The 27,211-nt window shown below is 44.9% G+C and overlaps 1 protein-coding gene across 2 annotated transcripts in view; it reads right to left on the reverse strand.

Annotated features, from left to right (window-relative positions):
• Nucleotides 1-27,211, reverse strand: part of LOC122408401 (uncharacterized) — a 198,619-nt gene that overhangs the window by 98,627 nt on the left and 72,781 nt on the right. Inside the window, exon 3 of one of the 2 annotated variants that reach the window (XM_043415169.1) lies at nucleotides 16,682-16,735. The exons of the other annotated variant lie outside the window; for it this stretch is intronic. Coding sequence (XP_043271104.1) covers nucleotides 16,682-16,735 — 54 coding nt within the window. The remainder of the gene's footprint in view (nucleotides 1-16,681; nucleotides 16,736-27,211) is intronic. 2 annotated transcript variants of the gene reach the window in all.

Consider the following 27,211-nt stretch of genomic DNA (forward strand, 5'->3'; position numbering starts at 1 on the left):
GCTCTCTTATGCTATAAGCAGGAGGAGTAGATACACACCGACGAGGAGAATTGGACGGAAGGATGTTCATTGAATTCCAAAAGAACGCGCCGCTACAGCACCAGCGGTAGTGTTTGAGGCTTTCTCGATGGTAAAGCCCCGTGAGACCCTCTGCTTCCATGCCCGTCGCTCAATGTCCAACTATCGTCTCTATGTCTCTCTTTGCGCGCGCGAGCGCGCTTCCTTCTCGAGAAGCTCTTTTGCCGGAGCATTGGTTGCTTTCGCGAGGGAATCTCTCGTCAGGAAGGTTCGTCCTTCGAAACGAGACGATATAGAGCCTACGCGAGTATCTTTCAGCCTCGGGATCCTCCACGCGTTCTGGCTCCACGGCTCGTCTACCCTTCAAGACGCTCTACATCACTGTGAGCTCTGTCCGCTGCCCCCCCCCCCCCTCCCCCCGCAAGGACGGAAACACCTTGTACGTTCGTAGATAAACCGAGGGAGGGAGAACGAAGGGAACAAGAGAAAGTACCAGTAGTCGGTGATGCCTGCACCCGGACATCTTCACGATCCGTACGTAATGCCAATTCGCTTTGGCTCTGATGCTGTTGAAGCGTCACTTCCCTCTCGCCTTGATTTTCCGCCTCGCAGTTGCCCCGACATTGAACGAATGACTTTCCACGTAGCGATTCACCATCGCGCGTCTTGATTCATTCGTTAGATTCGATGCTCCATCTGTGTTGAGCGTCTTTTCGGACATCCGCCTTCGCACTCGTCGCGCGCACTCGTACGCTTTGTTGTGTACTATCTGACGATATAACGAGGTGAAAAACATACATCAAAATGGATATATATCAAGGGAGACTTGACGCGAAAATTTTCGCATTACGATCCGCGGAGCCGAGTCTTATTTTTAGCTTCGCAGCCGCACCAACGAAGATGAGCGTCTCCGGGATAAAAGATTGAATGGCCAATGGACAGGCGAGAGAATAATCAACCCGGACAACATTACGAGAAGAATATACCCACCGAACGTGTATCTGGCAGAGTTGGAAGATCTCCGGAAGGTACAGCTTGTTAGCTTAACCATCACATTGTTTCACCGAGGCGTGGCGGCGATATGTGTACGCGGTGTGTGTCGAACGCGGCTCTACTATGCTCGCACGCTCGTTCAAGGCACAACGAGGTGTGTTCTCCCTTCGCGCTTTGATTGCCCCGGCTACACCTCTGCGCTACATGCATGAGCGTCACGCTCTTTCGCGTTACTTCTCATATGGACGGACGATATATCTTTGCAGCGATATCGATCACTCGACTGCGAGAGAATCCAGCGCGAGCGCGCATTCGATCTGCAACCTTACGATGTTAAGACACACTCGCACGTGTGTACGAATACCTTCTACCGATGGCGGTATTGTTCTTGTACAAGGTCTTCGCTCGGAGTCGGATCGAAGGATTTTTGTACTACAAAGGGTCATTGACAATCGAAACTTTGGACATCCAAAGGTTTGATGTTTCTTGCGGAAATTTTAAACTTCCAAATCGCTCGGGGGAACTTTAAAGAAGCTCCAACGCCGTGATATCGCACAACGAGAGGCATTCGGTTGTACAAAAGATTATTTATGAGTTTCTTCTCTCGTACTTCCATATCTCGTTTCTGGCTTTTTTCCGTATACCGAATGCACAGCACGCACACCCCGTTGGATAGAGAAGAAGATCAGCGGGGGAAGCGTACAGCAGCATCTTATATGCGAAAGCATTACATCTTCATATTTTTCCTTGCACCGCCGCGCGCCCTCGACGGTAATTAAAGGTACCCCGTCGTGGCAACCCGATGATTTATCCTCCCCCTTGCTCCTCTTGAGCCGCCCTTGATAAGATGGGCTCGACGATAACGGGCCTCTCTCTTTTCTCATTCGTATCGCGCCAAGATCGACTGCTGCGAGAGCCACTTGGCGAGAACGCACCTCTCCGCATTATATTTGACTCCTGGGGGCTCATCCCTATTCTCGGCTCATATGTTTATATATCATGGATATACGTATATGTAGAGCGCGAATATGCGTCGAAAAAGATGGCGAAGAGCTAATGCCTTCTCCATTCAGGCCTTCCATATCCCCACAGCGTGAACATTAAGAGAAGCCATCTCGTCTCTCGGCTCGGCACTCTGCTCTTTCTCGACGCGGATACTTTCCATCCCCTGCGCTCCATTCTTTTTCGCGTTCAACGTCCTCCCCGTTCTTCACCTTCGTATACCGACGAGTTTCTCTGCTCCTTTGCCTCTATCTTTCGTCTTCGTGGAATAAAGAACGCCTCCGGAATTACACGTTTCGAAGAGGAATATGGCAGCGTAACACCGTACGATGGAGGTTTAACGCGTCGTTATACGACGACTGCGAACTGCTGCTGCTGCTGCTGCTGCTGCTACTGCTACTGCTGATGCCGTTGCCGTTCTTCTCGGCCCTGATGCAGCAGGACGTGAGAAACTGCGGTGTGGCCACAAAAGCACCCGAGAAATTTAGCCTCATCCTCCTCTTGGAGCTGCTGTTGTTCCTGTTGTTGCTTTTCTCTGCTACTGATACTTTTATATGACTACGTATATTATTGTCTGTTCGAGCATTCTCGCGTCGCTTTTATACCGTGCCATCCAACTACCAAATAATTACCATAACGACGAGAATTCGGAAATCCCAGTTAAACATCGCTCTTTACTGGCTTGCGTTGTAAATAATTTTGACAACAAACACCGCGATCCGTTTGCAGTTGCTTGAGATTACGGATTTAAATATCCAAGAATGTGAAACCAGCAACGGACGCACACAACTTGAGAAGAGTCAAAAAAAATGTATGTACGCATAGTGAATCTTACATTTGTCACTTTTCGACGAGATGGAAGAAGAAATTATTGATGTTGTTTATATTTGACGGAAACAATTTTATTCCTTTTTATGAATTCGATTTTACGTCACTTCCGCTTTTTTCTCGATTTGATCCTGTTGTCCTCAATCCGTTATCTCGATGGTGTAACCAAACGTCATTCATCTCTTCTACATATAATATAAGGTATTTAAAAAATTTGATTCTCGAGAAAGAAATGAAATGATGTTCGTGTTTCTCTTGGCCCGTCGCGCTTATGGGTGATTAAAAGAATGTCTGGTTTTTTTTCCAACGTATAAGGATCGTAACTGACAAAAAATAACTTGACACTCCCGTTATTTGCAGGAATAAAAATTCGATCGTAACCGTTTGGAGGAAAGATAAGTTTTTATTCATTCAACGTTTAGATCCAACGTTATTTTCATGTGAAAAATTGCCCAGTTTCTCCTGGGATTCGAGATTGTGGTAAGGCGAGTTTTACGAGTGCAGTGCCTCGAGCAGAAATTGTTTTAAAATATCGGTTTGACTGAAAAATGACGCGAATTGGGATATGAAAGTTCGAAGTCACCGGAACTCATAAATTCTTAACGCGTTTAGTTTTATTTTTGTTTCTCGTCAATCCGAAAGCCCCGCAGGTGGATTACTTCGGATCTTTGAGTTCGTGCCCGTATTCTCGAGCGAGTGCGAAGAGTCCTCGACGAGACTCGAGGGATTAGTCGCTTACCCGAGAAGGAAAGGCTCCCTCCTCCTGTATAATCCCACGAGAAACTGACGTCGTGCTGGAATCGTGTAAGCTGCGGCTACGGTTCCATGGGAATTTGAAGTAAAAAATCAGTGTGAACGCGTGTATCTGTATATTTTTATATTCGTCACAGTATGCTCGAGTATAATGACGTGTGACGTGCGGTGCGTGGGGGGGAATCGAGAGGGTGCTTCGGACGATGTGTGCTCGTACAGGAGGATCAGTACGAGGAAGGATCAGCGAGAAAAGAACGGTGACGCAGGAGGACAACGAGAAGACGACATGGGAGAAATAAGGTACCGGATAAAATGATAAAGAGAGGGGATCACGCGGAGAGCGTGGATACGCCCGTGGCGTTAAATTTATAGCTCGGCGACAAAACGAGCGATCCCCGTGTTACATATACACACAATACATACACGCGTATGCATACGAAGTAGAAACGTGTCCGAGCATATCGGCAATGAATATATATTTGCATGGCACATACCTACTCCGACTATAAGCAGTTTGAGATTTCAAAGATTTAATTGAGACGTTGCGGAAGGTAGTAAAATCCGAGGTGTGCGAGGCGCGCTCTCCATCTTTTTCTCCCTCGCGTCCTCTATGCGAGTTATCCTCTTGCGTATACCTCGCGCGCTTGTCGTCTTCGTTGTTCACAGCCTCCCGAAGCCTTCGGTCCAGGACCTTTTCGCTCATACACTTCTCCTACTCTCTGCTTTCACCTCCTTCTTCTCGACATTATTTTCCGCGCCCCACTCTAGATACATGCAGAGAGGGTCTTCTCTCGCTACCAGGATGCATTTACTTCAGGGAGATAGACTATCTGCGGAATGACTCGATCCACTCGGATTCAGTAAACGCTGCGAGAGAGGAAAAGACTCTCGTTCGAGCAGGGTACAACGATGATGATGAAGTTCTCTTCCTCTTCTTCTTCTCCTGCTTCTACTCCTCGCTGCTATCTCTTTTACGCGAAATAAAGTCTCATTGATTTACGACCAGCTCACTTCCACGTTCTCATTTGTGATGACATAATTTGTTGCGCACTATTTAATTTCTCATGAAATATCGAAGAAATTATATCTATACGAGCTACCTGAAGTGGATTACGAGCATCTGAAGATTTTTGCTTCCTGGTGAATTCGCAGAAGCGGAGAATGGAACGAGCCGAGAGAGCCAAGGCGCAGAGAGCTTCAGCGAATGCACGAGTCAGAAAAGATGAGCCATATTCGGAAAGGGCGTAAAAACAATAACGGGGCCACGATTCAAAGTCTTACCCGCGCGCGGACCATGGAATTTTTATTATGATGTATGCCGCGGTAAGCGCAACTTGGACACTTCATCTCGAGCCACACGCCTTAATACTCGAGAGAGAGAGAGAGAGAGAGAGAGAGGGCGCGCGGACGGGGAGAAAAGGGAAGACGTCGCAGTAACGAGAACGTTGCAGAAAAAGCCAGGCGTGCGCGCGTTGTTCGTCGTCTCCCTCCAACAACTTTTATTGGGTGACAATCTATCCGACGTTAATCAAGAGCGCAAGAGATGACGAGTGCAGATAATAGGCTGACACGCGCGTTCAATGCGACTACAAAAAAGACTAAATGAGTTGGGAGAAAAGATGAGAAGCGGTGCGCCGTTTTTATGGGAACGAGGGACCGTGCTTATAGTTAGAATTTCAATAAAATTCAAGCGGAAATATTTACGGTCTTGTTTTAATTCATGGCTCTATCCAAGACTTTATCAAGAGCCTCGGCAGCGACTTGACACTGGGTAATTAAATAAAAATCGATATTTTATGCCGTCGGATAGGATATCGTTTCCTATAAATAGTAAGACACGAAAAAAAGCCCGGAAAAAAATGACAACACCATGGAATTTTCTGTTACATCGAAATAAAAGCGTACGGAGACAATGACTCTGGAGTTGAATTTCTGTCGAAGTGAATTTTTACGGTTTCAATAAAATTTCGTTCCCAATAAATATGCGATTGGCTTCGATCGAATCAGACTTTTTTGTCAGGACTCGCTCGACTGGCTACTGGCACCAACAAAGATGAGACGTTGTGGGGTCATGGCGGTGTAAGAATTTTAAGTGATTTCACTGGCGTTTGAGTGGAACGACCAAATATCCACGAAACTAAAGATTTTGCGTTGTACGCGAAGACTTGGAGATTCGTCGATGACACATACACCTGTAAAAACATGGAGATAGAAACCTTTCGGCTCGCTGCTATTTCGTGGGACGAATTCACGATGGCGAGTTTGAAAACGGTGCTACCATACGGATTTTCTGAACCCAATCATTTTCACATTCTTCCTATCGATTCGATCAAATACATAAAAAAATAGTGGACCCGGAACGTTAGAATTTTCCAAGGCCGTCCCCCTCTCCAGAAAACCAAAAGACTGAGAGTGGTAATTAAAAATAAGAAAAATCAGCCAGTAAAAGCGAATGATTTGCTGACCAATGTCACCTAAATTATGCCATGGCGAGCAGGGCTGCCAGTTCCTCCTGACAGCGAGAGAGCAGCAATCACCATGGGAATTAAGACGAAAGAGAGCGGCCGTGTATTCTCGAGCAAAAGTATATAATTATCACGTGAAGCCCGTCATAAACGTCGAACGATCTTCCTCGCGAGTGGATAATTTTTTAATCGCCGACACACAAACCCATGCGCGCTCGAAATTTGCGAGAGTGTAACTTTATTCGCGGCAAATTATTTTGACTCACCGATTTATATAGTGTATATTCGTTGACGTGATAGATAATAGCTTCGAGCCACTTTTTATTGATTATTAAATTGAAGTGTATGGTCAAAACCATAAATATTATAATTAATAGGTACGTACATCCGTGTGTGTGTGTGTGCATGAATATTTGCATCCTCGTATTCGAAGAGGCAGCAAGATTGTGATGTAAATCTGAGCTGTGGTCATCGAGATGAGTAAGCAAAGGTAAAGGTCGTGAAATTCTTACATCGAAATGTGAAAGGTTACAGATGCGAGGATGAGTAGTTTAATTTTCATTGGATATAGCCAGTAAACATAGTATTATGCATCAAGAGAACTGACCAGGTCATAGAAAATAGTGTTTTCTTTTTTGTTGTTGTAGCGTTTATGAGAGTCCAAGAGCCTGTGCATACGGTTAAATATGGGCGAGAGCGAGTACGTTGAAAAATGCGATACGAAGCAGAAACGATTATATCGAAGCATGAAATGCGTAACAAGAATACAAAGCGTACGATCCGGTATATGTGTGTGACGATTGTAAGTTAACGCGTTAAGTTCATTAACAGCGGAGCAACGATAAAAAGTGCAACGTCGGCGACGATGTTAAATTGGTAGCCAATCAGTGGAGAAACTTGGAATAGAACACGAGCAAACGCATTATTCCATACTCGGTTTGGTGCGAGTCTGTTATTACGTCGAGAGAGCAGTTGGACTTGCGCTTTTATCGATACGAATTAAATCGACAATTAGAGTGTTCTCGTTAGAAGGTTTTCAAGGAATAGTCGTTTGTGAAGTTGAGTGAGAGGTGAATGCGGATACATCGCGCGTCGACGGAGCCGGTTCATTTTTGTGCTATGAGGAAATAATAGAAAGTTCAAAACAGGTTGTTTCGTTTCTTAAGAAGTTGTCCGAGATTCGGTGTTTTTCTTATACATGTATATAAGAGAGAATAAAAATAAACGGAACATGTTTCCAGGCGAGATGAGATGAAGAGAGTGGGAGAGAAGTAGATGGAAAGAGTTGAGGAAAGGGTCGTTTGTAGCCAGAGGGGAACCTCCGTTGATTCCAGCGAGGGTGAAGTCCGTAACGGGGCGCGAGAGTGAGAAAAGCTCGAGCACGAAAGCCGCGAGTGAAACAAAACGTAGGAAGAGAAGAGAAAGAGGCTGCTGCGCGCGCTGGCCGGGCGAGAGAGGAGCAGCGCACAAAGTGCAATTTCATAATTTTTGCCTCGTAAAATCCGAGCAATGAGCGACGTAAAAATGAATAACTGGAGGATCGTTCACCCGCGAGAGAACCAAGAAAGACTCACTGCAGAAAGGAGAAGAGAACGAAGAAGTTGAGGCGACGAACGTCGAAACACCTAACAGCGCGCGAGACTACACTCCAAAGAGTGTTCCTTCGGTGTACGTACAGAGGTACCCTCGCTTTTGCCTTCTCGTTGCTAACATTTTTCGCGCTGTTGCGAACCGAGTGCAAAAGCCACAAGAGCACGCGTAACGCAGAGAGAACAGAGATTTTCTGCTGGACCACAGAGGACCCGAGGGACGTTCCAAGACCAATGATTTTTATCTTCCGGGTCGAATAGATTATCTTTATTTACGAGCAATCTGCGAGACGAGCAAATTGTTTGGGAACGAAGGCCCCTTATTTAAAAGCCGTAAACTATTCAATAGGCTCCGAGAGAGGGAAGCTCCGAGTTGAACCGCAAGCGTAAGAAGAAGAGGAAAAGGATGAAGAGCTGTTGGAGAAGGAGGAGGAAGTTTTAGACTGCGCAACATCGAGATATTCGCTCGATGATCTATACCATCGAGGCTACATTACAAACCGACATTCTGTCTTATCCTTTCTGCAACCTTCCGTTCACCTTCGCCTGACTCAAAAAGCCCGGTTGCTTTATCTTCCATGCGAAGAGTAATAATTTTACCTACTGCTCAGGACATTCTTACCACTTCTGTTTTGCTGAAAAACACGGCTCGAGTCTCAGCTCCAATGGAAAACGAGAAAGTATTCGCGATCGTTCCGATCGCTCTGTTACTCTTGCTTTATTATTCAAAAGTATTGTATTCCCCGCGTTTTATGATCTCACAGGATAATAAAAGCAAAACGTGTGACGTATAGACGCGGAAGCATATGGATACCGGAGCAAGGAGAGGAACGAAAGGGATCAGTCAGGACATCAACTGTGACCGCAAAGTGCAGAGAGTCATGACGCAGCAAGCACCAACAACGTGTGTTCTCCGCACACCAACTAATATCCTGCCCCTTGTATTCTGAGGCTCTACCTCTCATCTCATTTGTTATACACCGCTTATGAGCTATATGTGATGAGAGTAAAGTCGAAATGATGAACTCGACCACAATTGGATCGATATCCTGGCAGTGTAGTTTACAACACGTATAAAAAACTCGATCGATTTTTCTCCCGTGGGCTGGGATGGGATTCCATTTAAATTGGAAATACGCGTTCCATCGCCAGGTGAATTCCAATGGGTCGTCAGTTTATTCAATATGAATGGAGTCCTCGATAACGATGTCACGTGTGTCTTTCTTTCCCTTTTGCGATCACGCATAAATAAATGGACCACGCATCATAGAAAAGTTTCGTTCTAGCTGCATCGTTCCGGGAATGCCATCTCGTGCAATGGGGATACCCGCAGCAGCTCGTGGCACTCGCGCGATCCCCGCGAATTGAGGAAGCCACCTTTCAAATAGGACCTCCTTCTCGGCTATCTCTCTTTCCTTCTGGACAAAGAGCAAAAGAGAGGCACCCGGTGAACGGTAGTTGGAGGTTTGCAGGGCACGAATAAAAGGATTATAAAAGACACGAGAGTCGTGGGCAGGGAGAGCGCTGCAGAACTAGCTGGTATATCAAGCGTAGCGAATGGAAACTCGACGATCGAGGAGAAGCGAGAAAGAGGAAAAGGAGGAGAAAGGGTATGACTCTGATCGTGTCAAATTGTTTCGACAACGAGCTCACTTGCCTCCTTGTTATGAAAACAAAAAAAAATGATTATTCCACATTTTTCTGCTCGGGTTCCCCGAATTTCTACAGCTCACCGCAAGTCATTCGCATTCTTCACACCGCGAGGATTTCAGTTGGAGTTATTTGCAGCCCGCAGCAACCTCATCGCGGGTCGAAGCTTATACAAAAGTTGTTACACTTCTTCTACTTTGTACGGGCGTATACACGTAGATATAAAGTGTTCACGTAGCGCGATAGCGTGTACTCGCGGTGAAGGAGTTCAGCACCGCTGCCTGCCGCGGCTTTGAAAACGGTAGTAACTCGGTCCAACGCGAGCCTCGGCTCGAAGCAAGGATAGTTGTTGACCAAACGATAGAGAATCCGCGAGAAAGAAGGGGGATATGGACTTGGAAACTCACGAGGTGAGAGCCCGATGTTGGAGAAGAGAGGCGACGGATAAAGAGAAAATAAGCCACCGAATGATGAAGCAGAACGCAAGCATGCTCGAACGTGGACAACTGGAAAGCCTCAACCTGGAAGACGCGCTCGGACACTTGCGCGAGAGCGTCGGACGAAGAAGGTCGTCGCCGCGGAGAAAGAGGATGAAGAAGTCGAAGATGAAGCTGCGGGTTAAGAAGCAGGATAAGAAGAAGAAGAAGAAGAAGAAGAAGAAGAAGAGGAAAAAGAATTAAAAACAAAAAATAAGAAGAACCTGAGGAAAAGGAGCAGAAGAAGGACAAGGAAGAGAAGCAACAAGAGGATCAACGGCAGCCTCGGGTGCCGGGCGGGGCTCAGATGTTTATCCCGGTCGACCTCAGTTTCCCGTCCCTTGCTCTCCTCTTGCCTCACCTTCATCGCCGCGCACTCTTCTTCCTCGTATATTCCCCCCAGTGCCCCTGTGTGCTGTTCACTCTTCACCCCGTCGTCCCGTACCGACCCGTCAGAGTTCTTGCAACGAAAGGAGAAAGAGAAAGATCGAAGGCGGCGGATGGAGCGGCAGGGGGGCGGGGGGGGGGGGGGGGAGTGAGAGATGACCAAAGCCCTCGCGGCGATCCGCCGTTGCAGCATTGGTGCACTTGGGTGCGCTCGCATACAGCGGACTTTCTGTATAGAGAATCCATGCTATAGATATTAACCATAATATTCTCAATACGTACGTGTGTATTAGTCATGTACACTTTACGCGTGTGCTCTCGTTGGTCTCTGGTAGCTCGCGAGCTTCTTACCGCAGTGACCACCGTCAAAGCAGGCAACACAGTGGCGTAGCACCCTCTTCGTCGTCCTTGAACGACATACCCGACTCGGTATACACACATGAGTAAAATCGTCTTCTTCGTGTACGTACGTAAAATCAACAGATAAAAAATGACGGAATTGTGTACTGTTCTCATTGAGATTCCCATTCTGAGGATCACACGAGAAGGAATAAAATGGGCGACGTCATAGACTCTCGAATAATACATTTAGCGATGGTGTAAGGTGACCCAAAGATGTATCGCAGATGCTTCGGAAGACAACTGCGAACAATAATAATAGTCTCATTACCATTTTTCTCTCGGTACACGGTCTTGCAGAGCCTCCGATGATTTGTAATCTACAATGTACTTTCATTGTCTTATTATTGTGTCGATCCACGAATGATGACTCGTGACATTTCACAGCCCCGTGGTTTATGCTTGGTGATGATAGTGCAATATTTATGCATACACAGTCTATTGGGTTTTGTAGTTACACGAACGTTTATGATGTACCTGCTTATATACGTGGTGCAGTACACACAGAGATCCACCTGCTACGTTTCTCATCTCTCGTAACCACGAGAAACGGATTACCGCGTCTCCTCGGAACTGGGTCAAATGCGGCACAGTTCCTATGCTGCGCAAGGTTGGACGCTCGTAATGTGCTCTATAAGCTCGAAATCGTGACTATCTAGCGGATCATCATCTCTCAGGTGTCGGGGAACAACGACTCTGTGTAAATATACAAGAAAGATTTTGTGATTCGAGGGCCGACTTTGTGCGGTGCCTGTCCATACCTCGTGGGCTCTTACAAACGAAAGGTAGCCCAGGAATACTAGTTTGTACATGATTTTGCATCCTACTGAATATACATTTCGTGATACAATTTTAGCTCGTTTCAAAGCTATTCACACAGGAGGAGAACCTCGGTCTGCCTTTTCCTACGATCAACTTTTATTTTGACAGTGTGAAAAAAATATTATCTTTCGTAACGCAACGATCTTTAAATTATCCAAGAGAAGAACGAAAATATTATTGTGCCATCGAATCGAAGAGCTGCGAAGCATCTGAGGCTGGCTTAACTTCGATGTTCCGGACCGTGATCGATCGAATCATTTCTGAATCGTGATCGAAGTCGTGACCCTTCAAGGAGCATGCATTAGCGAGACCAGCAGGGAAAAAAGTACCTGAAGAGAAAGATTGCATTGGAATCTGTCGGTCGCTTTTAGACGAGCCAGAACCGAGAGAGGCGTCGTTCGACCGAGACCACGTTACTCCAAGCGTCGTTGAATGTCACAGTAGTTACTCGTACAAAAGGCTATACGAAGAAACTCTCGAGACTAGGAATTTTTGAAAATTGCAGCACGAGCAAAAGTTATTTTGAGTAAAACAAAAATCCCGATTGTCTTATTTTTTTTTTAATTTGACACTGGGATATAGTTCAAATCGTATGATGAGGTTGCGGGCGCGACACTGACAAAAGACTGTTGTCACGTATGTCACACGTGATTCCACGTTGCTCATTGCTTACCTGGCAGCAGTCTGTATCCAAGTGAAAAATTGTCTCCCGTAAGCGGGAACCCTCGTGAGCGTTTTTCCAAGAGCCACCCGTGTGCGAGATCCTGGACTCACGGTTATAAATATGGCTGCGTTAGAGCGAAGCAGGCTTTGCTCGAGGCAAAAAATATCATGAATGAATCGATTCCACTAAGAATCTGAAATGTTTCCCGTCAGTAGGATCAAATTCATTAAGAAAACGAGTTAACGATTATTTATTTTTCAAGGCGCTAAGATATTTGCCGCCGCATCGAACGAGCCCGAAGACTCTCGCAATGATAACGCACTTCCGGCCGAGTGAACTCTCTACTCGAACGATCATTTCGAAGAGAAAGACCGTACGGGCCTTGGAAGATCCACAGCAGCAGAAGCAACATTGAGAGCAGCGTGGCTCCGTGGCCCCGTGACGACCCGAGGAAGATGCTGTTTGCTCTTGTTGCGAGAGAGGCCCGCGGGATCTTATATATACTGTGCTCAGTCCTCACTGTACATTTCTTTGGAGCATATCGTATAGGTCGATTCAGAATACATTGTGATCGCTCGAACGATCCTATACCGAAGAAATACATAATACTTTCATAAGTTCTGCCTGTTATTCAGAACAATCCTCAGCACTCTTCGATAACACGGAGTTAAATCTAGTGAGATTGTAAAAACAAAGTTTCGCTCCGACTGCTTCGAGGAATGTATGATCGTCATTATGAATCATTCTGTAGATGAACACGGTGAAGGGAGTGCGCGAGCGGTCAGTTCTTACAGTGTGTAAGAAAACGAAGATGAAGATGGAGAGGTCGAAGCAGAAGCAGCGAATGAGACGGAGAAGGAAGAATGAGAAGGAGAAAAAGACGAAGAGGATGCCACAGGCCGCGATCCGACGCCTAGGTCTTCCGTTGGAGGAGAGCAAGTTCGAAAGAGCAAAAGACCAGAAGATAAATATATATATATACTTATAGATTTATAAGGAGAAAGAGAAAAGAGAGAAAAAAGAGTCAGAGATGCGGAATGAGCGCGATAGCCTCGCCGACCGATGGTAGCGGTTCGCTCATCATTGTAATTACTTCGCGAGGATGTACCAGTATATTGGATCATTATCGACCGCTCCATATCTACCACCTAGGCCATAAGTATAGACTTATGGCTGGAGCGTGTACAAGAACCTCTCAGCGCCTGAGCCATGAGCTACCATGGCTCATGCACTTTTTTTCTTTCTCTAAATGCGTTACCCTCTCTCACGCATATAGATATATATAATATGCACTCGGTATATCATCAATGAAAAGCCTCAGGGAGTCGACTTTGTGTCACGTACGATGAAACGAGAACCGGTGTTATTTTTCGAAGGAGGTGGAGATAATCCCATGAATTTTCTTAAGAATTAAACCTTTCGTGGTTTAATTGCTCATGGTCCACGAGCCGAGAGCTTTTTTCTTTTCAATCATCGATTAATTCACATTGGTATGCGCGCGCGTTGAATGAAAATATACGAAAAAAAGAACCGTCGAAGGTGTTGCTCGTTATAAGCTGATGGAAATGAAATTTCTAGTGTTTTTTCTCGGAAAAATTTCCTCCGAGGGATTCGGATAAAAAATTTTACGATCCTCGGATCGTTCGGGACAACAGAACTTCAGTTCGTTCTATTTTATTATTGCATTAAAGTTTTCAGGTTTTTAGAAAACCTGCAATGCGATCGAGCGCGTTTTCTCGATGCCAAGGGCAACGAGAAATCATAGCTACGGACTGGGAACGGCTCGCGGGTGCAAGAAGATAATATTCGATAAATATCGAAGTACAGGAGATTCGCGTACCGCAGCAACGATCGAAAATTCTTTTTAATCCTGCAATAATGTTTTTTTTTTGTTTTTTCTGTACAACGTCTTCAGTTTTGCGGATTATATCGCACCAGTGGGATCAGACATCTTTTCAGAATATAGATCCGTACGCGGGGTAAGATCACGCGGTTTCTAGACGCGCAGATCGTAGCGAACACGGTCGTCGCCGACGCTGCCGCCGCCGGAATGCCGAGGAAATTCGATCGTCGGCTGTGTAGTGCTGTCCGCTCACGCGATGCAACCGCGAAGAGACGGCTTCCGCTCGAATGATTATCATCGATCCGAGTCTCCCGATACGTTTTATACTCTACACTCGTTTATATCTATACATAAAGTCTATGGATATAATACTTTTTTCTTCATTGGACAGACGCTCCGAGAGGATCATACGAGTCTTTTTTATATTTCTTTCACAGGAAAGATCTCTCACGTACTGCAAGCGAGAGCGATCCTTGTTCGATTCTTCACTCTCGATACTTCTCTCATTCGATCGCGGTTCGAGCGCCCGCGCGCGAGCGAGTCTCTCGTCTGATCTTCGCTCCCTGCGCGCCACGAACGTGAACCCCGTGACCTCCGCGGTCTTCACTCCGGAGTTTTTGTCTGCCCGAGGAGTATATAGATTTATATGCATGCTTGCATATACAGAGCAGAGATTATCTGCTGCTTTTTTGAAGATCGCTGTTGAAATCGTCTCAAATACAGAATCGCGTATCGAGCCTACGCAGCTCGACGGTTGCAATTTTACTCGATATTTGACGAATATTTTTGTGGGGGCGAGCTCTTGAAAGAACGAGCGAAACGGCTGATGCATGTGGACAAAGAAAAAGAAATGAAGTTAGAATAAACAACCCGTAAAAGAGAGCTAAATAATTCGGAGTTCAATGATCACAATTAATTTATCAATTTAATAAAGTATATTTGTGAATGATCATTTTCAAAATTTGTTCGTGTTCAATTCTTTGTTCAACGATCAATACTCAGACTATACATTGACTTTGAACTTTTTCAACGAGTCAAAACCTACATGCAAAATAAAAGGAAAGGATTCTCACTAGGAAGTGTCGATTGCTAAGAATCAACTGATTTTCGATTGCTCGTATCTGCTTTTATTGGGAACTGGATTGCAGAGTTTTAGAGTTCAAAGGGAACAAAGAGAGCGGTAGGTGTAAAACTGTTGATTGCCGGTGCACCGAGAGTACTTTCTTCTCTCTCTCTCTCTTCGCATACACGTACACACGTGTATAAATAATACCGCCTGGACCAGTGAGTATATAGCGCCAGAGTGTGGTAGCTGGAGTGGGCGTGCCGGCGTGCAAGATCGAAGCAGGGAGAGCCAAGGCCTCTCTCTTTCTTTCTCTTTCTTTTTCGCTCTTCTTCTCTCCTTCACCGGTTGATCGCTACCGCGATCGTGTTTATTATACTCGGGGAGGAGAGTCCGCAGGATAATCGTGAAAAAAGGCACGCGTGTGTGTACATGATCCTGCGCAGCCATCGCGACCAGCTTTATTTTTACTCTTTTAATATTCGACGAGGTAGAACCTCGAATGCATGCGTGGCCGATGCATACGGCAACACATATATCGATGCCCGCAAGAGCGCAAAGAGGCTCGGTACATCCTGCGTATCTTCCACACGCACATTTTTCGCTTGTACGTGTTTGTCGCATCCGCGGGGATGAATCGCGAGATTCGCCAATTACCATGCAGAGTCGCTCCTTCTTTATTTGCATCTTGTGCGCGCTCGTTCGTTTCTTTTCAGAGGTCGAACGATATTTGGCATCTATGATGACCTGCGCGGTTTATCTATGGATGAGGGATGAGGATGATAAATTGTGGGAACAACGAAATGTGGCATTAAGGGATATGCCAATATACGATCATCACAAGGTTAAACGTGATTAAACGAATAAAATAGTCTTAGAACAGTCTGCGGATTCATTCTCGCCAAAAACATTGCAGTTGAATGAAGAAAACTCTTCCAATAACATCAATTGCCATTGAATCAACAATTTTTATTTCTCAGTGAACCGTTGCGAAATTCAAATTTTAGCATCATCTCAAATTACCCAAAGTTTAACCACCTTTTTCACAGTCCCAGCATTGAGCAACGTTACGTGACGTTATTTTTCCGGTAATTCAGCAGTCAGCATGATTCGGAGCTACGAGTATGCTTACAGTATCTTATCAAGTTGAGTTTCCACGTTGACATAAAAAAACAAATGGAAAAATACCGAAATGCATCGACCCCCGTGTACGAGGAAATAAACCTTAAGTGCAACGTTGCACGAGAAACGTTGCCCTTTCAACTATTTTTACGAGGAAATGTATAGTCTCGACACGCGACTACGTAACGTAACGTACGAGAAAAAAGTCCCCATAAAGTTCGCGAACCACGCGACCTCTGAGTTATTCTATTGAAAGAATTTGCTTCGTGCTCAGCTATATTTAGATATTCATACGTTTACTATGTAATATATTATCAAAATACGCTAATGTTGTACTTTGAAGGTAAATGTATATAAGTAGTACACATTTCGAGCACGAAAAAAATTCATTTGCGTGTCCACGGCTCACCGGGGGCTTGTTCGATTTGCATAAACACGTACTCATTGATTGCCCGACTAGATTTTCGTTCCTCTTTCCCCGCGATCATTTTGCATCGCAATTCTTCAGCATATTTACTTATCTAATTTAACAATTTTCGCACAGAGTGCACATACGAAATAAATACGATTGTAAATTCCCTTGAATTTGAAATGGAGGGGAACTCACCAAAATCAGCGACAAAGAAAGGCTCGCTCTCTGGAAATTCGGCTTTCACGAGACCTGAACAGAAATATGAAGAAACATTCGTTGTGCGTGGAAAAAGAATGAATTCGTTGACACAGAAAAGGCAGGAAAAAGAATTATTCTGAGGCCAAAACTTTGAGGCAATATTTTATTGCACTCGCATAAAAAAGTGACAATACAATAATCAAGGGATTAAAAAGATGGGAAGAGCATGAGAAAAAGGGGGAAAGATGGCCGGTTCATCGAGGTAGTTCCCTACTGTCGGTGCCGTAACCACCCACGTTGCCCGACTGTTTAGCATGCAAACTCGAGGGCGGAACATGGCTATATCTGACAAGGTTAAATAATACAATCCGCTCTTTTTTTTGCTCCGTCTCTTTTGCGAGCGTTTGCCTGATTAGAAATACGCCGATAAATCAGCAGGAGAGCAACAGAATAGGGTAAAAGAGAAGAAACATAAAAGAGCGAGAGAGAGAGAGGGAAAGAAAGAGTTGAAATGGGAGAAAAATCGAGGGCGATGTCTCTGGAAGACGAGGAGAGAACGAGAGAGGTTTCGATGCAGCTGCATCAACTCTTACAGGGGGCTTAGCTCTTGGTAATTGATCGGCCTAGTCTACACTCTCATATGTATACATACGTTGCTGCTATACGTACGTAGTACTGGACTATCTGACGCGTACTTTTGCACAGCGGTAACGAGATAATTAAATCAATATAGGACTGCGACTGGACTCGCCCGTCTCTCAGATCCTACGAGCAACAGCAGTGCCACGTTTAATTGGATGTTCGAGAGAACTCCGGAGATCTAAAACCCACCCTGCGCTCGCGGTAGCAAGTGAATGTGTGTTACACACGTCGCTGTGTACATATAGTTTGAGCCGACGATTCCTCGAAGCATATAAAACACGTGTCCGATGGGACACTCGACAATTCCACTCGTTCTACGACGCTGCGTGGTCCATTCGCTCGCTATAGCGATCACAAATTTCGTAGTAGAAAGACTGGTAGAAAATTTGAAACTCCGATCGACGGATCGCGCTTTAAAATACACTCGTGTCGATTATGTCACTCTTTGAAATATAAAAAACGGCAGGAAACGAAGTTGGAAACACGGAGGGGCGAACGCGGAATTTCGTTTGGAAGGTTTGCCTCTGTGGCGCTGTTCGAACGACATACTAGCCAAGTTTGCCAACAATGATTCGCCCCAGGCCTTACTCCGGAGGCCATAGTTAACGAATGCCATATTTACACATGGGGCATTTCGTCCAAAATAAATATTGTTGCATAAATCGATGTGTTACGTAACAAAGTTATAATCGTTGCCTAGCTGATGTATATAAGTACATTTGGAATGATTTGTTCGAGAATATATATTTTTTCAGCAAGTTCGTTTCATCGGTGTATTATGAATTCGATCGCAGGTGTGCCCAATCCAAGTTGAATTATGGTCGGCTCATTTGGCATGGGAATTCCTATGGGTATAGATACATTTTATAAGGTGGTGGAGAATTCTTTTGGACTCTTGCCTCGTTAAATCAGCATTCGCGCGACACGATATAAAGGGCTATTAGTTTTGCCATCAGGCTCGAAGAATGTCTTGTCAATTAGGTCGATGAAACGTGAGTGTCTGGAATTTTTGTCGCTCTGACGCGAATCACTGTGACCGAGTGCAAAACGGCACCGTTAAACACATCTAACGAACATATTATTATTCAATGATTCATTGAGCTCGCGTCAACGCGCTATCAATACCGGTCTCATTGTATTATTGTTTTTGAAGTGTCCTTTCTGCATCAGATAAACCGCGACGATTCAAAACGCGAATGCTTGGAATTCTCCGCTTATGCTTCCTCCTCTCTTTCATCGTTTCTCATAATTCTCCAAATGCAATCTGCTACGGCGTCCGCGGTCTTGGTTTGATTAGAATTCCCACGATGAATCGAAATAATCGAAAGAATTAGGCAGCCCTCTCGTTCACGAGTGTGTGCATCTTTTTGAATCTCCGGATGATTGAAGAGTTGGTAGAATTTTACCCGCAGTAAGAGTACATTAGAACGCGTTACCGGCGATGCGAGGATGGCGAAAGGTCGAGAAGAGACGCGCGAATTCCTCCGCGTATTGACCCGCTAGTCGGCACATTCACACTGTTATACATTCACATGGATACGTGCCTATCCACGGATTGCACTTAAAATTCGTTATGCGCCGATGCATGAAACGATCATGAGGGTTGCCGCGATTGAAGGCGCGCCCACATATCCCAATAATCAAATCTCTTAACAGTTTATTGCAATTATTGCGAGATTCAATATCCTTTTCAGAACAAATTGAAAAAAAAAATCAATAAAAGAGTATAGAACCGCGTTGTACGTTGTGGTTTTGTAATAAAAAGAGTAAAATCTCGAAAAGTCGTCGAGTCGTAGCGCGGCCGATTCGTTGAGATGCGAAAATTTTTATGGAAATTTCTCGAAAATTATTCATACTCGAACTGATACAAAGCTCATTTGATGAAACCATCGATATACGAGTTGTCGTCAATAATTGCATCATTCGACACTTTTTGCCAAGTGGAGCACATAGAGAGACACAGTCAAAGGGTTAAAAGTGTAGATTACATCGGCCACAAGCGCAGCAATCGCAGGCCGATTGCTTTATTACGTACAATTTTGCCACTTTACTGTTAGAAAGGTAAAGCTACACCGTGTCTATGGCGTACTCGAGCGTGATCTCAGCGTTCACATGTGCTCAAGATCGCTCGTAATAAACCACGTCTCGTTTCCAATGTAACATGTACAAAACCATAAGCAATGTGTGTACGCAAAAGAAGGTGACTCGTGATCGCTGCAAAGATCTATTTCTCTCCCCTTCTCTGTGAGCATATTCAGGAAAACGTTGTAACCGAGCGATCCGCAATAAAGTTGCGTTCGGAAAAATTGTCGCGCATACAATTATTCGCATGTGGCTAAACGCTCGTGGAGAAGCGTGTGTGTGTCTGTGTTCGGAGAGACACGATCTATTTACCGAAGACAAACAGAGACCGAGAAAAACCGAGAGGGGGAGATATTTTTTGTCTTCATACGTGGTTATTTTGTAACGAGAGTTGTACGAAATGCGCGAGGATTTCTCAATATACAAGTTCGCACGAAAGCCTATAGAGGAATTCCCCTCCCCTCAAGCGCCGATTTAATTGAACCGCGATTTTGCCATCAGTGCGTCGAATCTCTTCCGTCTTTCGGTGGAGCTCTGGCCGGAGCCGATCGTAAAGTGAAATATTCGAAGAGCGCGCGTGGTTATAACGATGACAACGACGAAGAGTAATTTTCCGCGCGTTAGTCGGCAAATTTACATCACCTGTCTTGGTCGCGCTCTCGTTACGCTCGATCGTAACTCCCTTTAAAGAGAGTTGGGTGCGCTGCTAATAATGTGGGCATAAATATATGCCGGCATCGATAACGCAGGATGCTGAGAATGGAGGTTTTTTAAGCTGCGCATATTTTAAGATTTTTCCAAGTACTCAATCGCACGCTTGGGCGTTCCGCGAGCGTTTCCGATCTCCCCGGAGGGTGGTTTTTCCCTCGGCAACTATTCGTGTCTGTTTGTTGCGTGAGCAATTTAGCTCACAGATGGGAGCGAAGTAGGTACGGGTGCGGAGGCTGCGAGCTGAGAATAAGTTGTGAGAGAGCGGAGAAGAAATCGCGGGCGCACGTCGCGCGTGGGAGTCAAGACGCGGATATATGCATTGAGCTCGCGGTGCGCGCCGCGCGCTCTCGTCGGAATGAACGAGCACGCGTTGTGGGCGGACCTCCGGTAGGTGGTGGAGGTTAAAGAGGCGTTGTTGGTGGGGTTTTCTCTCTCGCTCTCGCTCTCGCGCTCTTTCTCTCTTCGACACCCTCCGTCTTTTTCTCTCTGGACCCTCTGCTCGCACGTTCGTGAACGAGAAACGTACTGTGCGAAAGAGCTTCTCGTCGTGGCTCGATGCGGCGTATACTTCTCGCAGTGCTCCTGCAAAACCGGATCTACGAGAGCGTCCGCACCGATTCAAACTTTGCACACCTCTCTATATGTATATAACCGTGTATAAATATACATGTATTTCTTGTATACACACATGCATTTATTCCTATCTTTTATGTATACTGCGCACGTATATGTGCGCGCGGTTCGTATATAGCGAGAGCTTCTGCTCGTTGCTCCTACATCCGGTAGCGACGCGCCGAGACGGAGAGACCATTAGTGCCGGTAAACACGCAATCCTGGTGAGCCTCGCACTCCTTCAAAGATACCACAAGTTGTCCATCTCACTCCGCCTCCTGTGCATCCTCTCCTCTTTAACTACCGGAAGTAGACCTCGGACGTGGACCAGAGCTATCATTTTCTTTCAGAGTACATTTCATCTGTTCTTAATAACTCCTTAACGGTATTCACTGTAAACCTTGCGCGACTTTCAATAAAAGTGTGCGGCCCTCGGACTGGGAGAAACCCGAAGAATCAGTCTCTCGTTGACTACGCGCGATAACGGAGTTTTCAACGTCGTAAACGTGACTAAACCACAAATTTATATTTGACTAAAACAAAGGGCGCTCGGGAATTTCTTTCTACGCGCGTTGAAAAAGCCACGAGGCTCAATCGCACCGTGAACCGAAGCAGTGGATAATGAAGCTCGATTTCATTAATGTTGGAAGGAAACACCAACAATAATTCCCGTTCATTAACGTCAGATTTATATTTGAAATATTCTGAAGATATGATGTTTCATCAAAATATACTGCAGCACTATCGGATATCCTTCTCGGAATAGCGAAGTATTTATTAAATCGAGAATTAATCTTACACGATTATGCAATTTCCTGTGGATGAAGCTCGCGACGAAGCACGAGCTTGGACGAAGCTTTTTACGCTGCTTTTTGCGATCCTGTATGTACGAGTTCTCGCGCCATGAAACCGGCTGATCCCCTAATCGCACGAGCGCTTTCTCCGGTTGCCCTTTAGCTGCGGTAGATTTGCATAACGCCGGCGCACGAGGCACCGTCGGTGTGTTTCCTCTGTGTGCTACAGAGACAGAGCAACACTCGAGTACTTTGCCGTCCACGTGTATGAGTTCGGGTATGAATCTGTACGTATGTGCTGCTCGTACTATATTTATATGCGATCGTGGTCCGTCGCTGATTGCTCGTAATTAGCGACGCGTGGCCCGCGCCCACGTCGGGTCACCCGCGCTCTCACTTTTCCACAGGCGTTACAGAGGATATTTGTCGAATCTGTACGCGCCTTTATACCTGTATTCATCTCCATAGTTCTATGTTCGTTGAATGAGAAGAATAACGAGATACGAATGGAACGCGAAACGCTAATGAACCTGCGGAATCAACGACGAAACTTGTTTCTTAAAAATATATTCAATAGGAAGGTGAGACAAAAGAAAGATGAGATCTGGCAATTGTGTGCTGAAGTTTCAAATGAAGATTTCATCAACTATGATTAACTCGCGTTGAAAGGTATTAATAAATTTGTAATAAACATGCCGCGTCGAAATGTGTTATTTGAAGGATTTTTGCTGTTAGATTTCCAACGAACGCATGCGTCGGGTCAGCAGAAGTTTCGACCTCCCTCGTTTTGCGTATTCCGATTTAGTCGTCCGCAACGCGGCGTTTCACCGCCGAATTACAATTCTCAAGTCCACATTCAGCGCGTATTATCACGTGCTTCGGAGTCTCCCCGACTCTTAAAAGACCTGAGAATAATGTTTGGACGAAATAAATCTCAAAGAATTTGACTTTCGGAGATCCAAAGAATTAAACGCACTTTGTGTTCGCGTGGAGTATTCTGAACCGCGCAACTTTACATTCTCGCGGCTCGAATGCTCCCTCCGCGCGAGAGAGACCTCGACTTTGCTGACTTATGGCAGGGTCAATGGGTCGTGCCCGTGCTGCTCAAACCATTTCCGACTAAAAATGACCGCGTGGACTCGCGCGATGACTTTTGATACACCGCGTTTGCATGATTTTCATAACTCTATTTTTTTCTGCGCTCTTTATACCATTGTGTATTTTTTTTATTATTACTCGGTTTAAGGGCACGATAACCAGAGAAAATAAAAGGAAGAAACGACTATTATTCTGGATGCGTGTTTGAACGGCGTCCAGCCTAAATAATCTCGCTCAAAATAACCTGGTAAAATAACCAACGGACAAAATAACCACGAGAATAATGAACTTCAAGTTTGTAATTACTGCAATATGGAAAATAATTGAAATATTAATTTAAAATATTGCGGGATTTGCATTACTGGATTCGAAATGGTTGATTATAAATTAATTGTTTATTGTTTTTAATATGTTGAGCATCTCGAAATGTCTCGAGAACGCACCAATGCAATTTTTTTTCCTTCCCATTGGTAGGTTCGCGGCGGGGTGTTTTTGTTTGTTTAGGTTTATGTGTGTTTTTTGTTTGTCTCTTGCCTATATCGATTCTATTCATCACGATTATTCTCTTCTCATCGGCTCGAATGTGGACATTCAAAAATTTCAGCAGCCGAAGCAACTCCACATCTAGCTACTGTTCCCGTTGGAAGTCGTTAAATTCAGTGCCATTTTCAAAATCGTTGCGTATAGGGAACAAAAAAATTCGAAAATTTCGTAAGAAATCTAAATGATTTTTCTGGAATAAAAAATATTGCCGAAATCTGAAATATTTATAATAATTGCACGATGTAAAACTTTGACGTTCATTTGCTAATAGTTGATTCCATTAGAAACAACATTGCATGTGTGGAAAGTAATGAAGGAAGCGGGCATATTCCGGTAGCTGATCAATCTAGATGATGATAAGACACTCTAAATTATGAGAGCTATCATAAAACACAGTCCTACGTGGCGTAATCGAGTACGCACGAGACGTTCCATGATTTCCGGCGATTGGCGCTCTTCGTCTTTCTCTCTGAGGCACAAGTTTGCCGAGGAGAAGAATCGCGTCTCGCAGCAATCAACGACCCTGTACAAGTTCATCGGCGCTAGTCGTCGCATGACGAGAGAGAAATTCAGAGTATGCGAGAAGTGGAGAAATAAAGACGGTTAATATGGAAGCGATCAGCAAAGTGGAATAGTTGCCGAGCTGTGGAGAGAGGGAGATAGAAAAATGGAAAAGAGAGGGATCGAGGGGAGGTATCATGAGATTGAAATGCGGTGGAAGCAAAGAAAAAGGCTGAAACGAGAATGAGGGATTGAACGAGAGCGCAATACACTTATGTCATGCGTCATTAGACTGGCGAATGAACCGATAAGCCTCTATAACTGCACTCTGTATAACTTATTTCAATACCGACTCACGACACACCCTCTTTACTACGATTTCCCGACTCCTTCGATCGCGCTCACGTAAATAAATAAGAATCGTCAACTATGCACAAGGAGCTGTGGAGGTTTTCAATTCTCCACTCCAAAGCATCTTGATGAAAATGGCGGACTCGTTGGGTTTTATACTCAAACAGAAATCTAAAAATAATCAAAACACCACGTACAGTCGATCGATGTAGATCCTGCTTCGACATTCTGACTCCAAACGTGAAAATCCCTCGAGAATTGTGAACACTAGAAACACAGCTGTGAATAATCTTCAGCACATAGAATCTTTTGAGCACTGACACAACTCAACGAGCGGAGGAGCACCAAACTTTAAAGCACCTCTTAACCAACAGGAATCTAAAAAATTGTACCAAATGCTTTTTTTGCGAAACGATAAAACATCGGCGTAATGAAAGCCCGAATCAATAGTACAGCGAATTTGATAACTATTTTTTCTTGCACTGTTTCCTATTTCGTGTGATACCACACAGCCAAAAATGTCTTTGTTTTCGAAAATAGTTTACTGGTTGACCGAGAACGGTTCTGTGTCGCGCGCGAGCCTCTCGAACTCTCGAGGCTTACCACGAGCGCGTGGATCCCAATAATGCTCATGGGCTCTGTCTTGAGGTGGTAGCGCGGGCGGCCGTTCGCGGACAACCAAGAGAACAGAGAGCGAGAAAGAGAAAGAAAAACAGTGAGAGAGAGAGAAAAACAACGACGAAGAAGGAGATAGAAAGAGAGAAAAAGTGCGAGGGATCCACGAGCGTTAACATGGTAGGGGTAGGTCAGAGGTCAGGGCTATGCGCCGTACGACCCGTGACCTCCGACCTCGTCTCGATCCCACCGACCCGTCGTTCGACCCGACGACGCGGTCGCAACGCGCCCGCGCGTTCTTCCCCGCCTACACCCAACTCTTTCCCCCTTCTTATTCTCATTCTTCTTCTTATTCTTCTTCTTAGCGACTTCCACCTCTTCGTCAAATCTCCATAGTTATTTTTTGTTTTTTTTTTTTTTTTCCAACTCGGAGTACCAAGTTCCGAGGCACAAAGGAGCGTTTGTGTAACATCGGATTCCGTTATTATTCGCTACCAAAAGTGGCCGCAACGACCTTTGCTAATCAGGAATCCCCACAATTCACTACTCACAATCTTAAAACTGAATAAGCACACCAGAAAAATGTTCAATAATATTCAAAGTACAGGATTCTTATAAATACATCGAAAATTTGATCATTCACTTTTATCCCAGAAGCAAATATTGCGTTTTATCCACGAGCTAGAAAAAGGTCATCGGCACAGTGATCCTTGTCGGGACCCAATCTGAATGGTACGCGATTAACACATAGGACAGAGATTCATCGCGGCTATCAAGGAGTCAAAGGGGAATTGGAAATCCAGCAATCACCTCTTGGATCATAGTAATCGAGGCGAAATCCCATAGACACATGCATATATGCGGTTATATCGGCGTAATAAATTCTATACATTTTATTCTGTGCCAGCCTCTACATGCCTCTATTATATGCACGTATATTAATCTACATCTATATGGATAAATTATATACGCGAAGGTGCACCGGAGAAGAGATGTTCTCGCCTCTTGAGGGACGCCGAGCGATGGAGCCGCAAATTCCTCAGGTGTCACACACAGAGGACAACTGCACCGAGAGCATAGTCACAGACTCTTTCTCTTTCTCTCTCGCTTTCGAGTTACGGTCCTCCTTGCGACCGCCGTCCTCAACTTCAACGACTAACTTGGATAACTTTTTTTCTCCTAACTTTCGCACAGCCAGGGTACTCTCCGTGGGACTGTTTCATTTCTTTTTCTTTTCGTCTACATCTCTGGTCGTGTGTTGAGATAAAATTTGTTTTTTTTACGTCCTGTCTCGCGGTCCGGACCGGGGACTTGTACAAGAAAATCGAGGAAAACGTATCTCCGTAAGATTGTGAATAAAAAAATGTGAGATCCGAGAATTCGACATGAAATTGGTGGGTGAATGTTCCATCGAGTCGCAGCAAGACGAAAAATATTTTTGATAAATGTCCACTGTGCTCAGGGTTCATTTACAGCGGTATAAAAACACGCGTTTCTCTCAAGAGTCAATGAGTCATTTAATGAAAATGTGTGCGCGGTACACACCCGACGTCGCCGACCTCTGAACCTTGAACCCTCTTTCCTCTCTATATTTCTTACACTCTCTTCCAGTCTTTCTCTCCCTCCCTTGGCTCAGCACCATCGGTACCTCCTACAGATTAAAGAAATAGAAAGAAGTCGGCTTCAACATTCGCACGCACTCGTGAACGAGCGAGAGGAGAAAATGAGCAAAAATCTTGGTTACGAACGATCTGAACTCGTGAGAAATTTTTTTTCGTTTGCTAACACGTGAACATTTCTGGAGTCTCGCACCCGGATGATCAAAGAAAAACATTCTCGATCGGATCGATTTTTCTCTGTGTACTTTCCGTGAATTTAAAGAAAGCCTCGATGCGTAAAAGCCTTCAATCATCACGAGTCAGGTTTCGGTCGAAATGATTCTGTTATTCCGCTGGAAACTCACATTTTTAACGATGTCGGATAATAAACGGCATGAAATTTTGAGAAACGATGCTCTTTCGCACTATTGACTCCATAATAATAGTAATAATAATAAACACGATAATAATCATGCCGAAAGAACGTGTATGTAATGACGGGTATTATCGTGCAAGTGTAGGATGCACACTAATGACGTCGTGACGTGAAGAGTCTCGGTGTACGGCGAAAAGTTTGAGTAATTTGTCGAGAAGCTACCGTCGAAGTGAAAGATATTTCTCAAGTTCAATTTTTTTAAAAACGTAGAAATGAGAATTCCTAGGGACCAATTTAGGTAAAAATAGGCAAATAGGTCAAAGAGAATCGATCAAAATAGCTTACGAGAAAGACACCCGGTTTGGAGGATGATTTTCGTTTTTATTCTTTTCAAGGGCGATCCAAATGCTGATGAGCGATCCGTATTGGATCAGACATGATCCGAGAGACCGCGAGCTCAAGAATACGGCGACAGCACGAACACGTGTTTCCGTTGCGTCATAAGAACATGCAGCGATCTCGTAAGGAGATGCAGAAATCATGGGTATGAATGGTAGAGATGTGAGCAACGATTCATTTGAAGGCTCATCATATGGCGAACGAG

Source organism: Venturia canescens, chromosome 3 (genome assembly GCF_019457755.1).
Source record: "Venturia canescens isolate UGA chromosome 3, ASM1945775v1, whole genome shotgun sequence".
In the NCBI taxonomy this organism is placed as follows: domain Eukaryota; kingdom Metazoa; phylum Arthropoda; class Insecta; order Hymenoptera; family Ichneumonidae; genus Venturia; species Venturia canescens.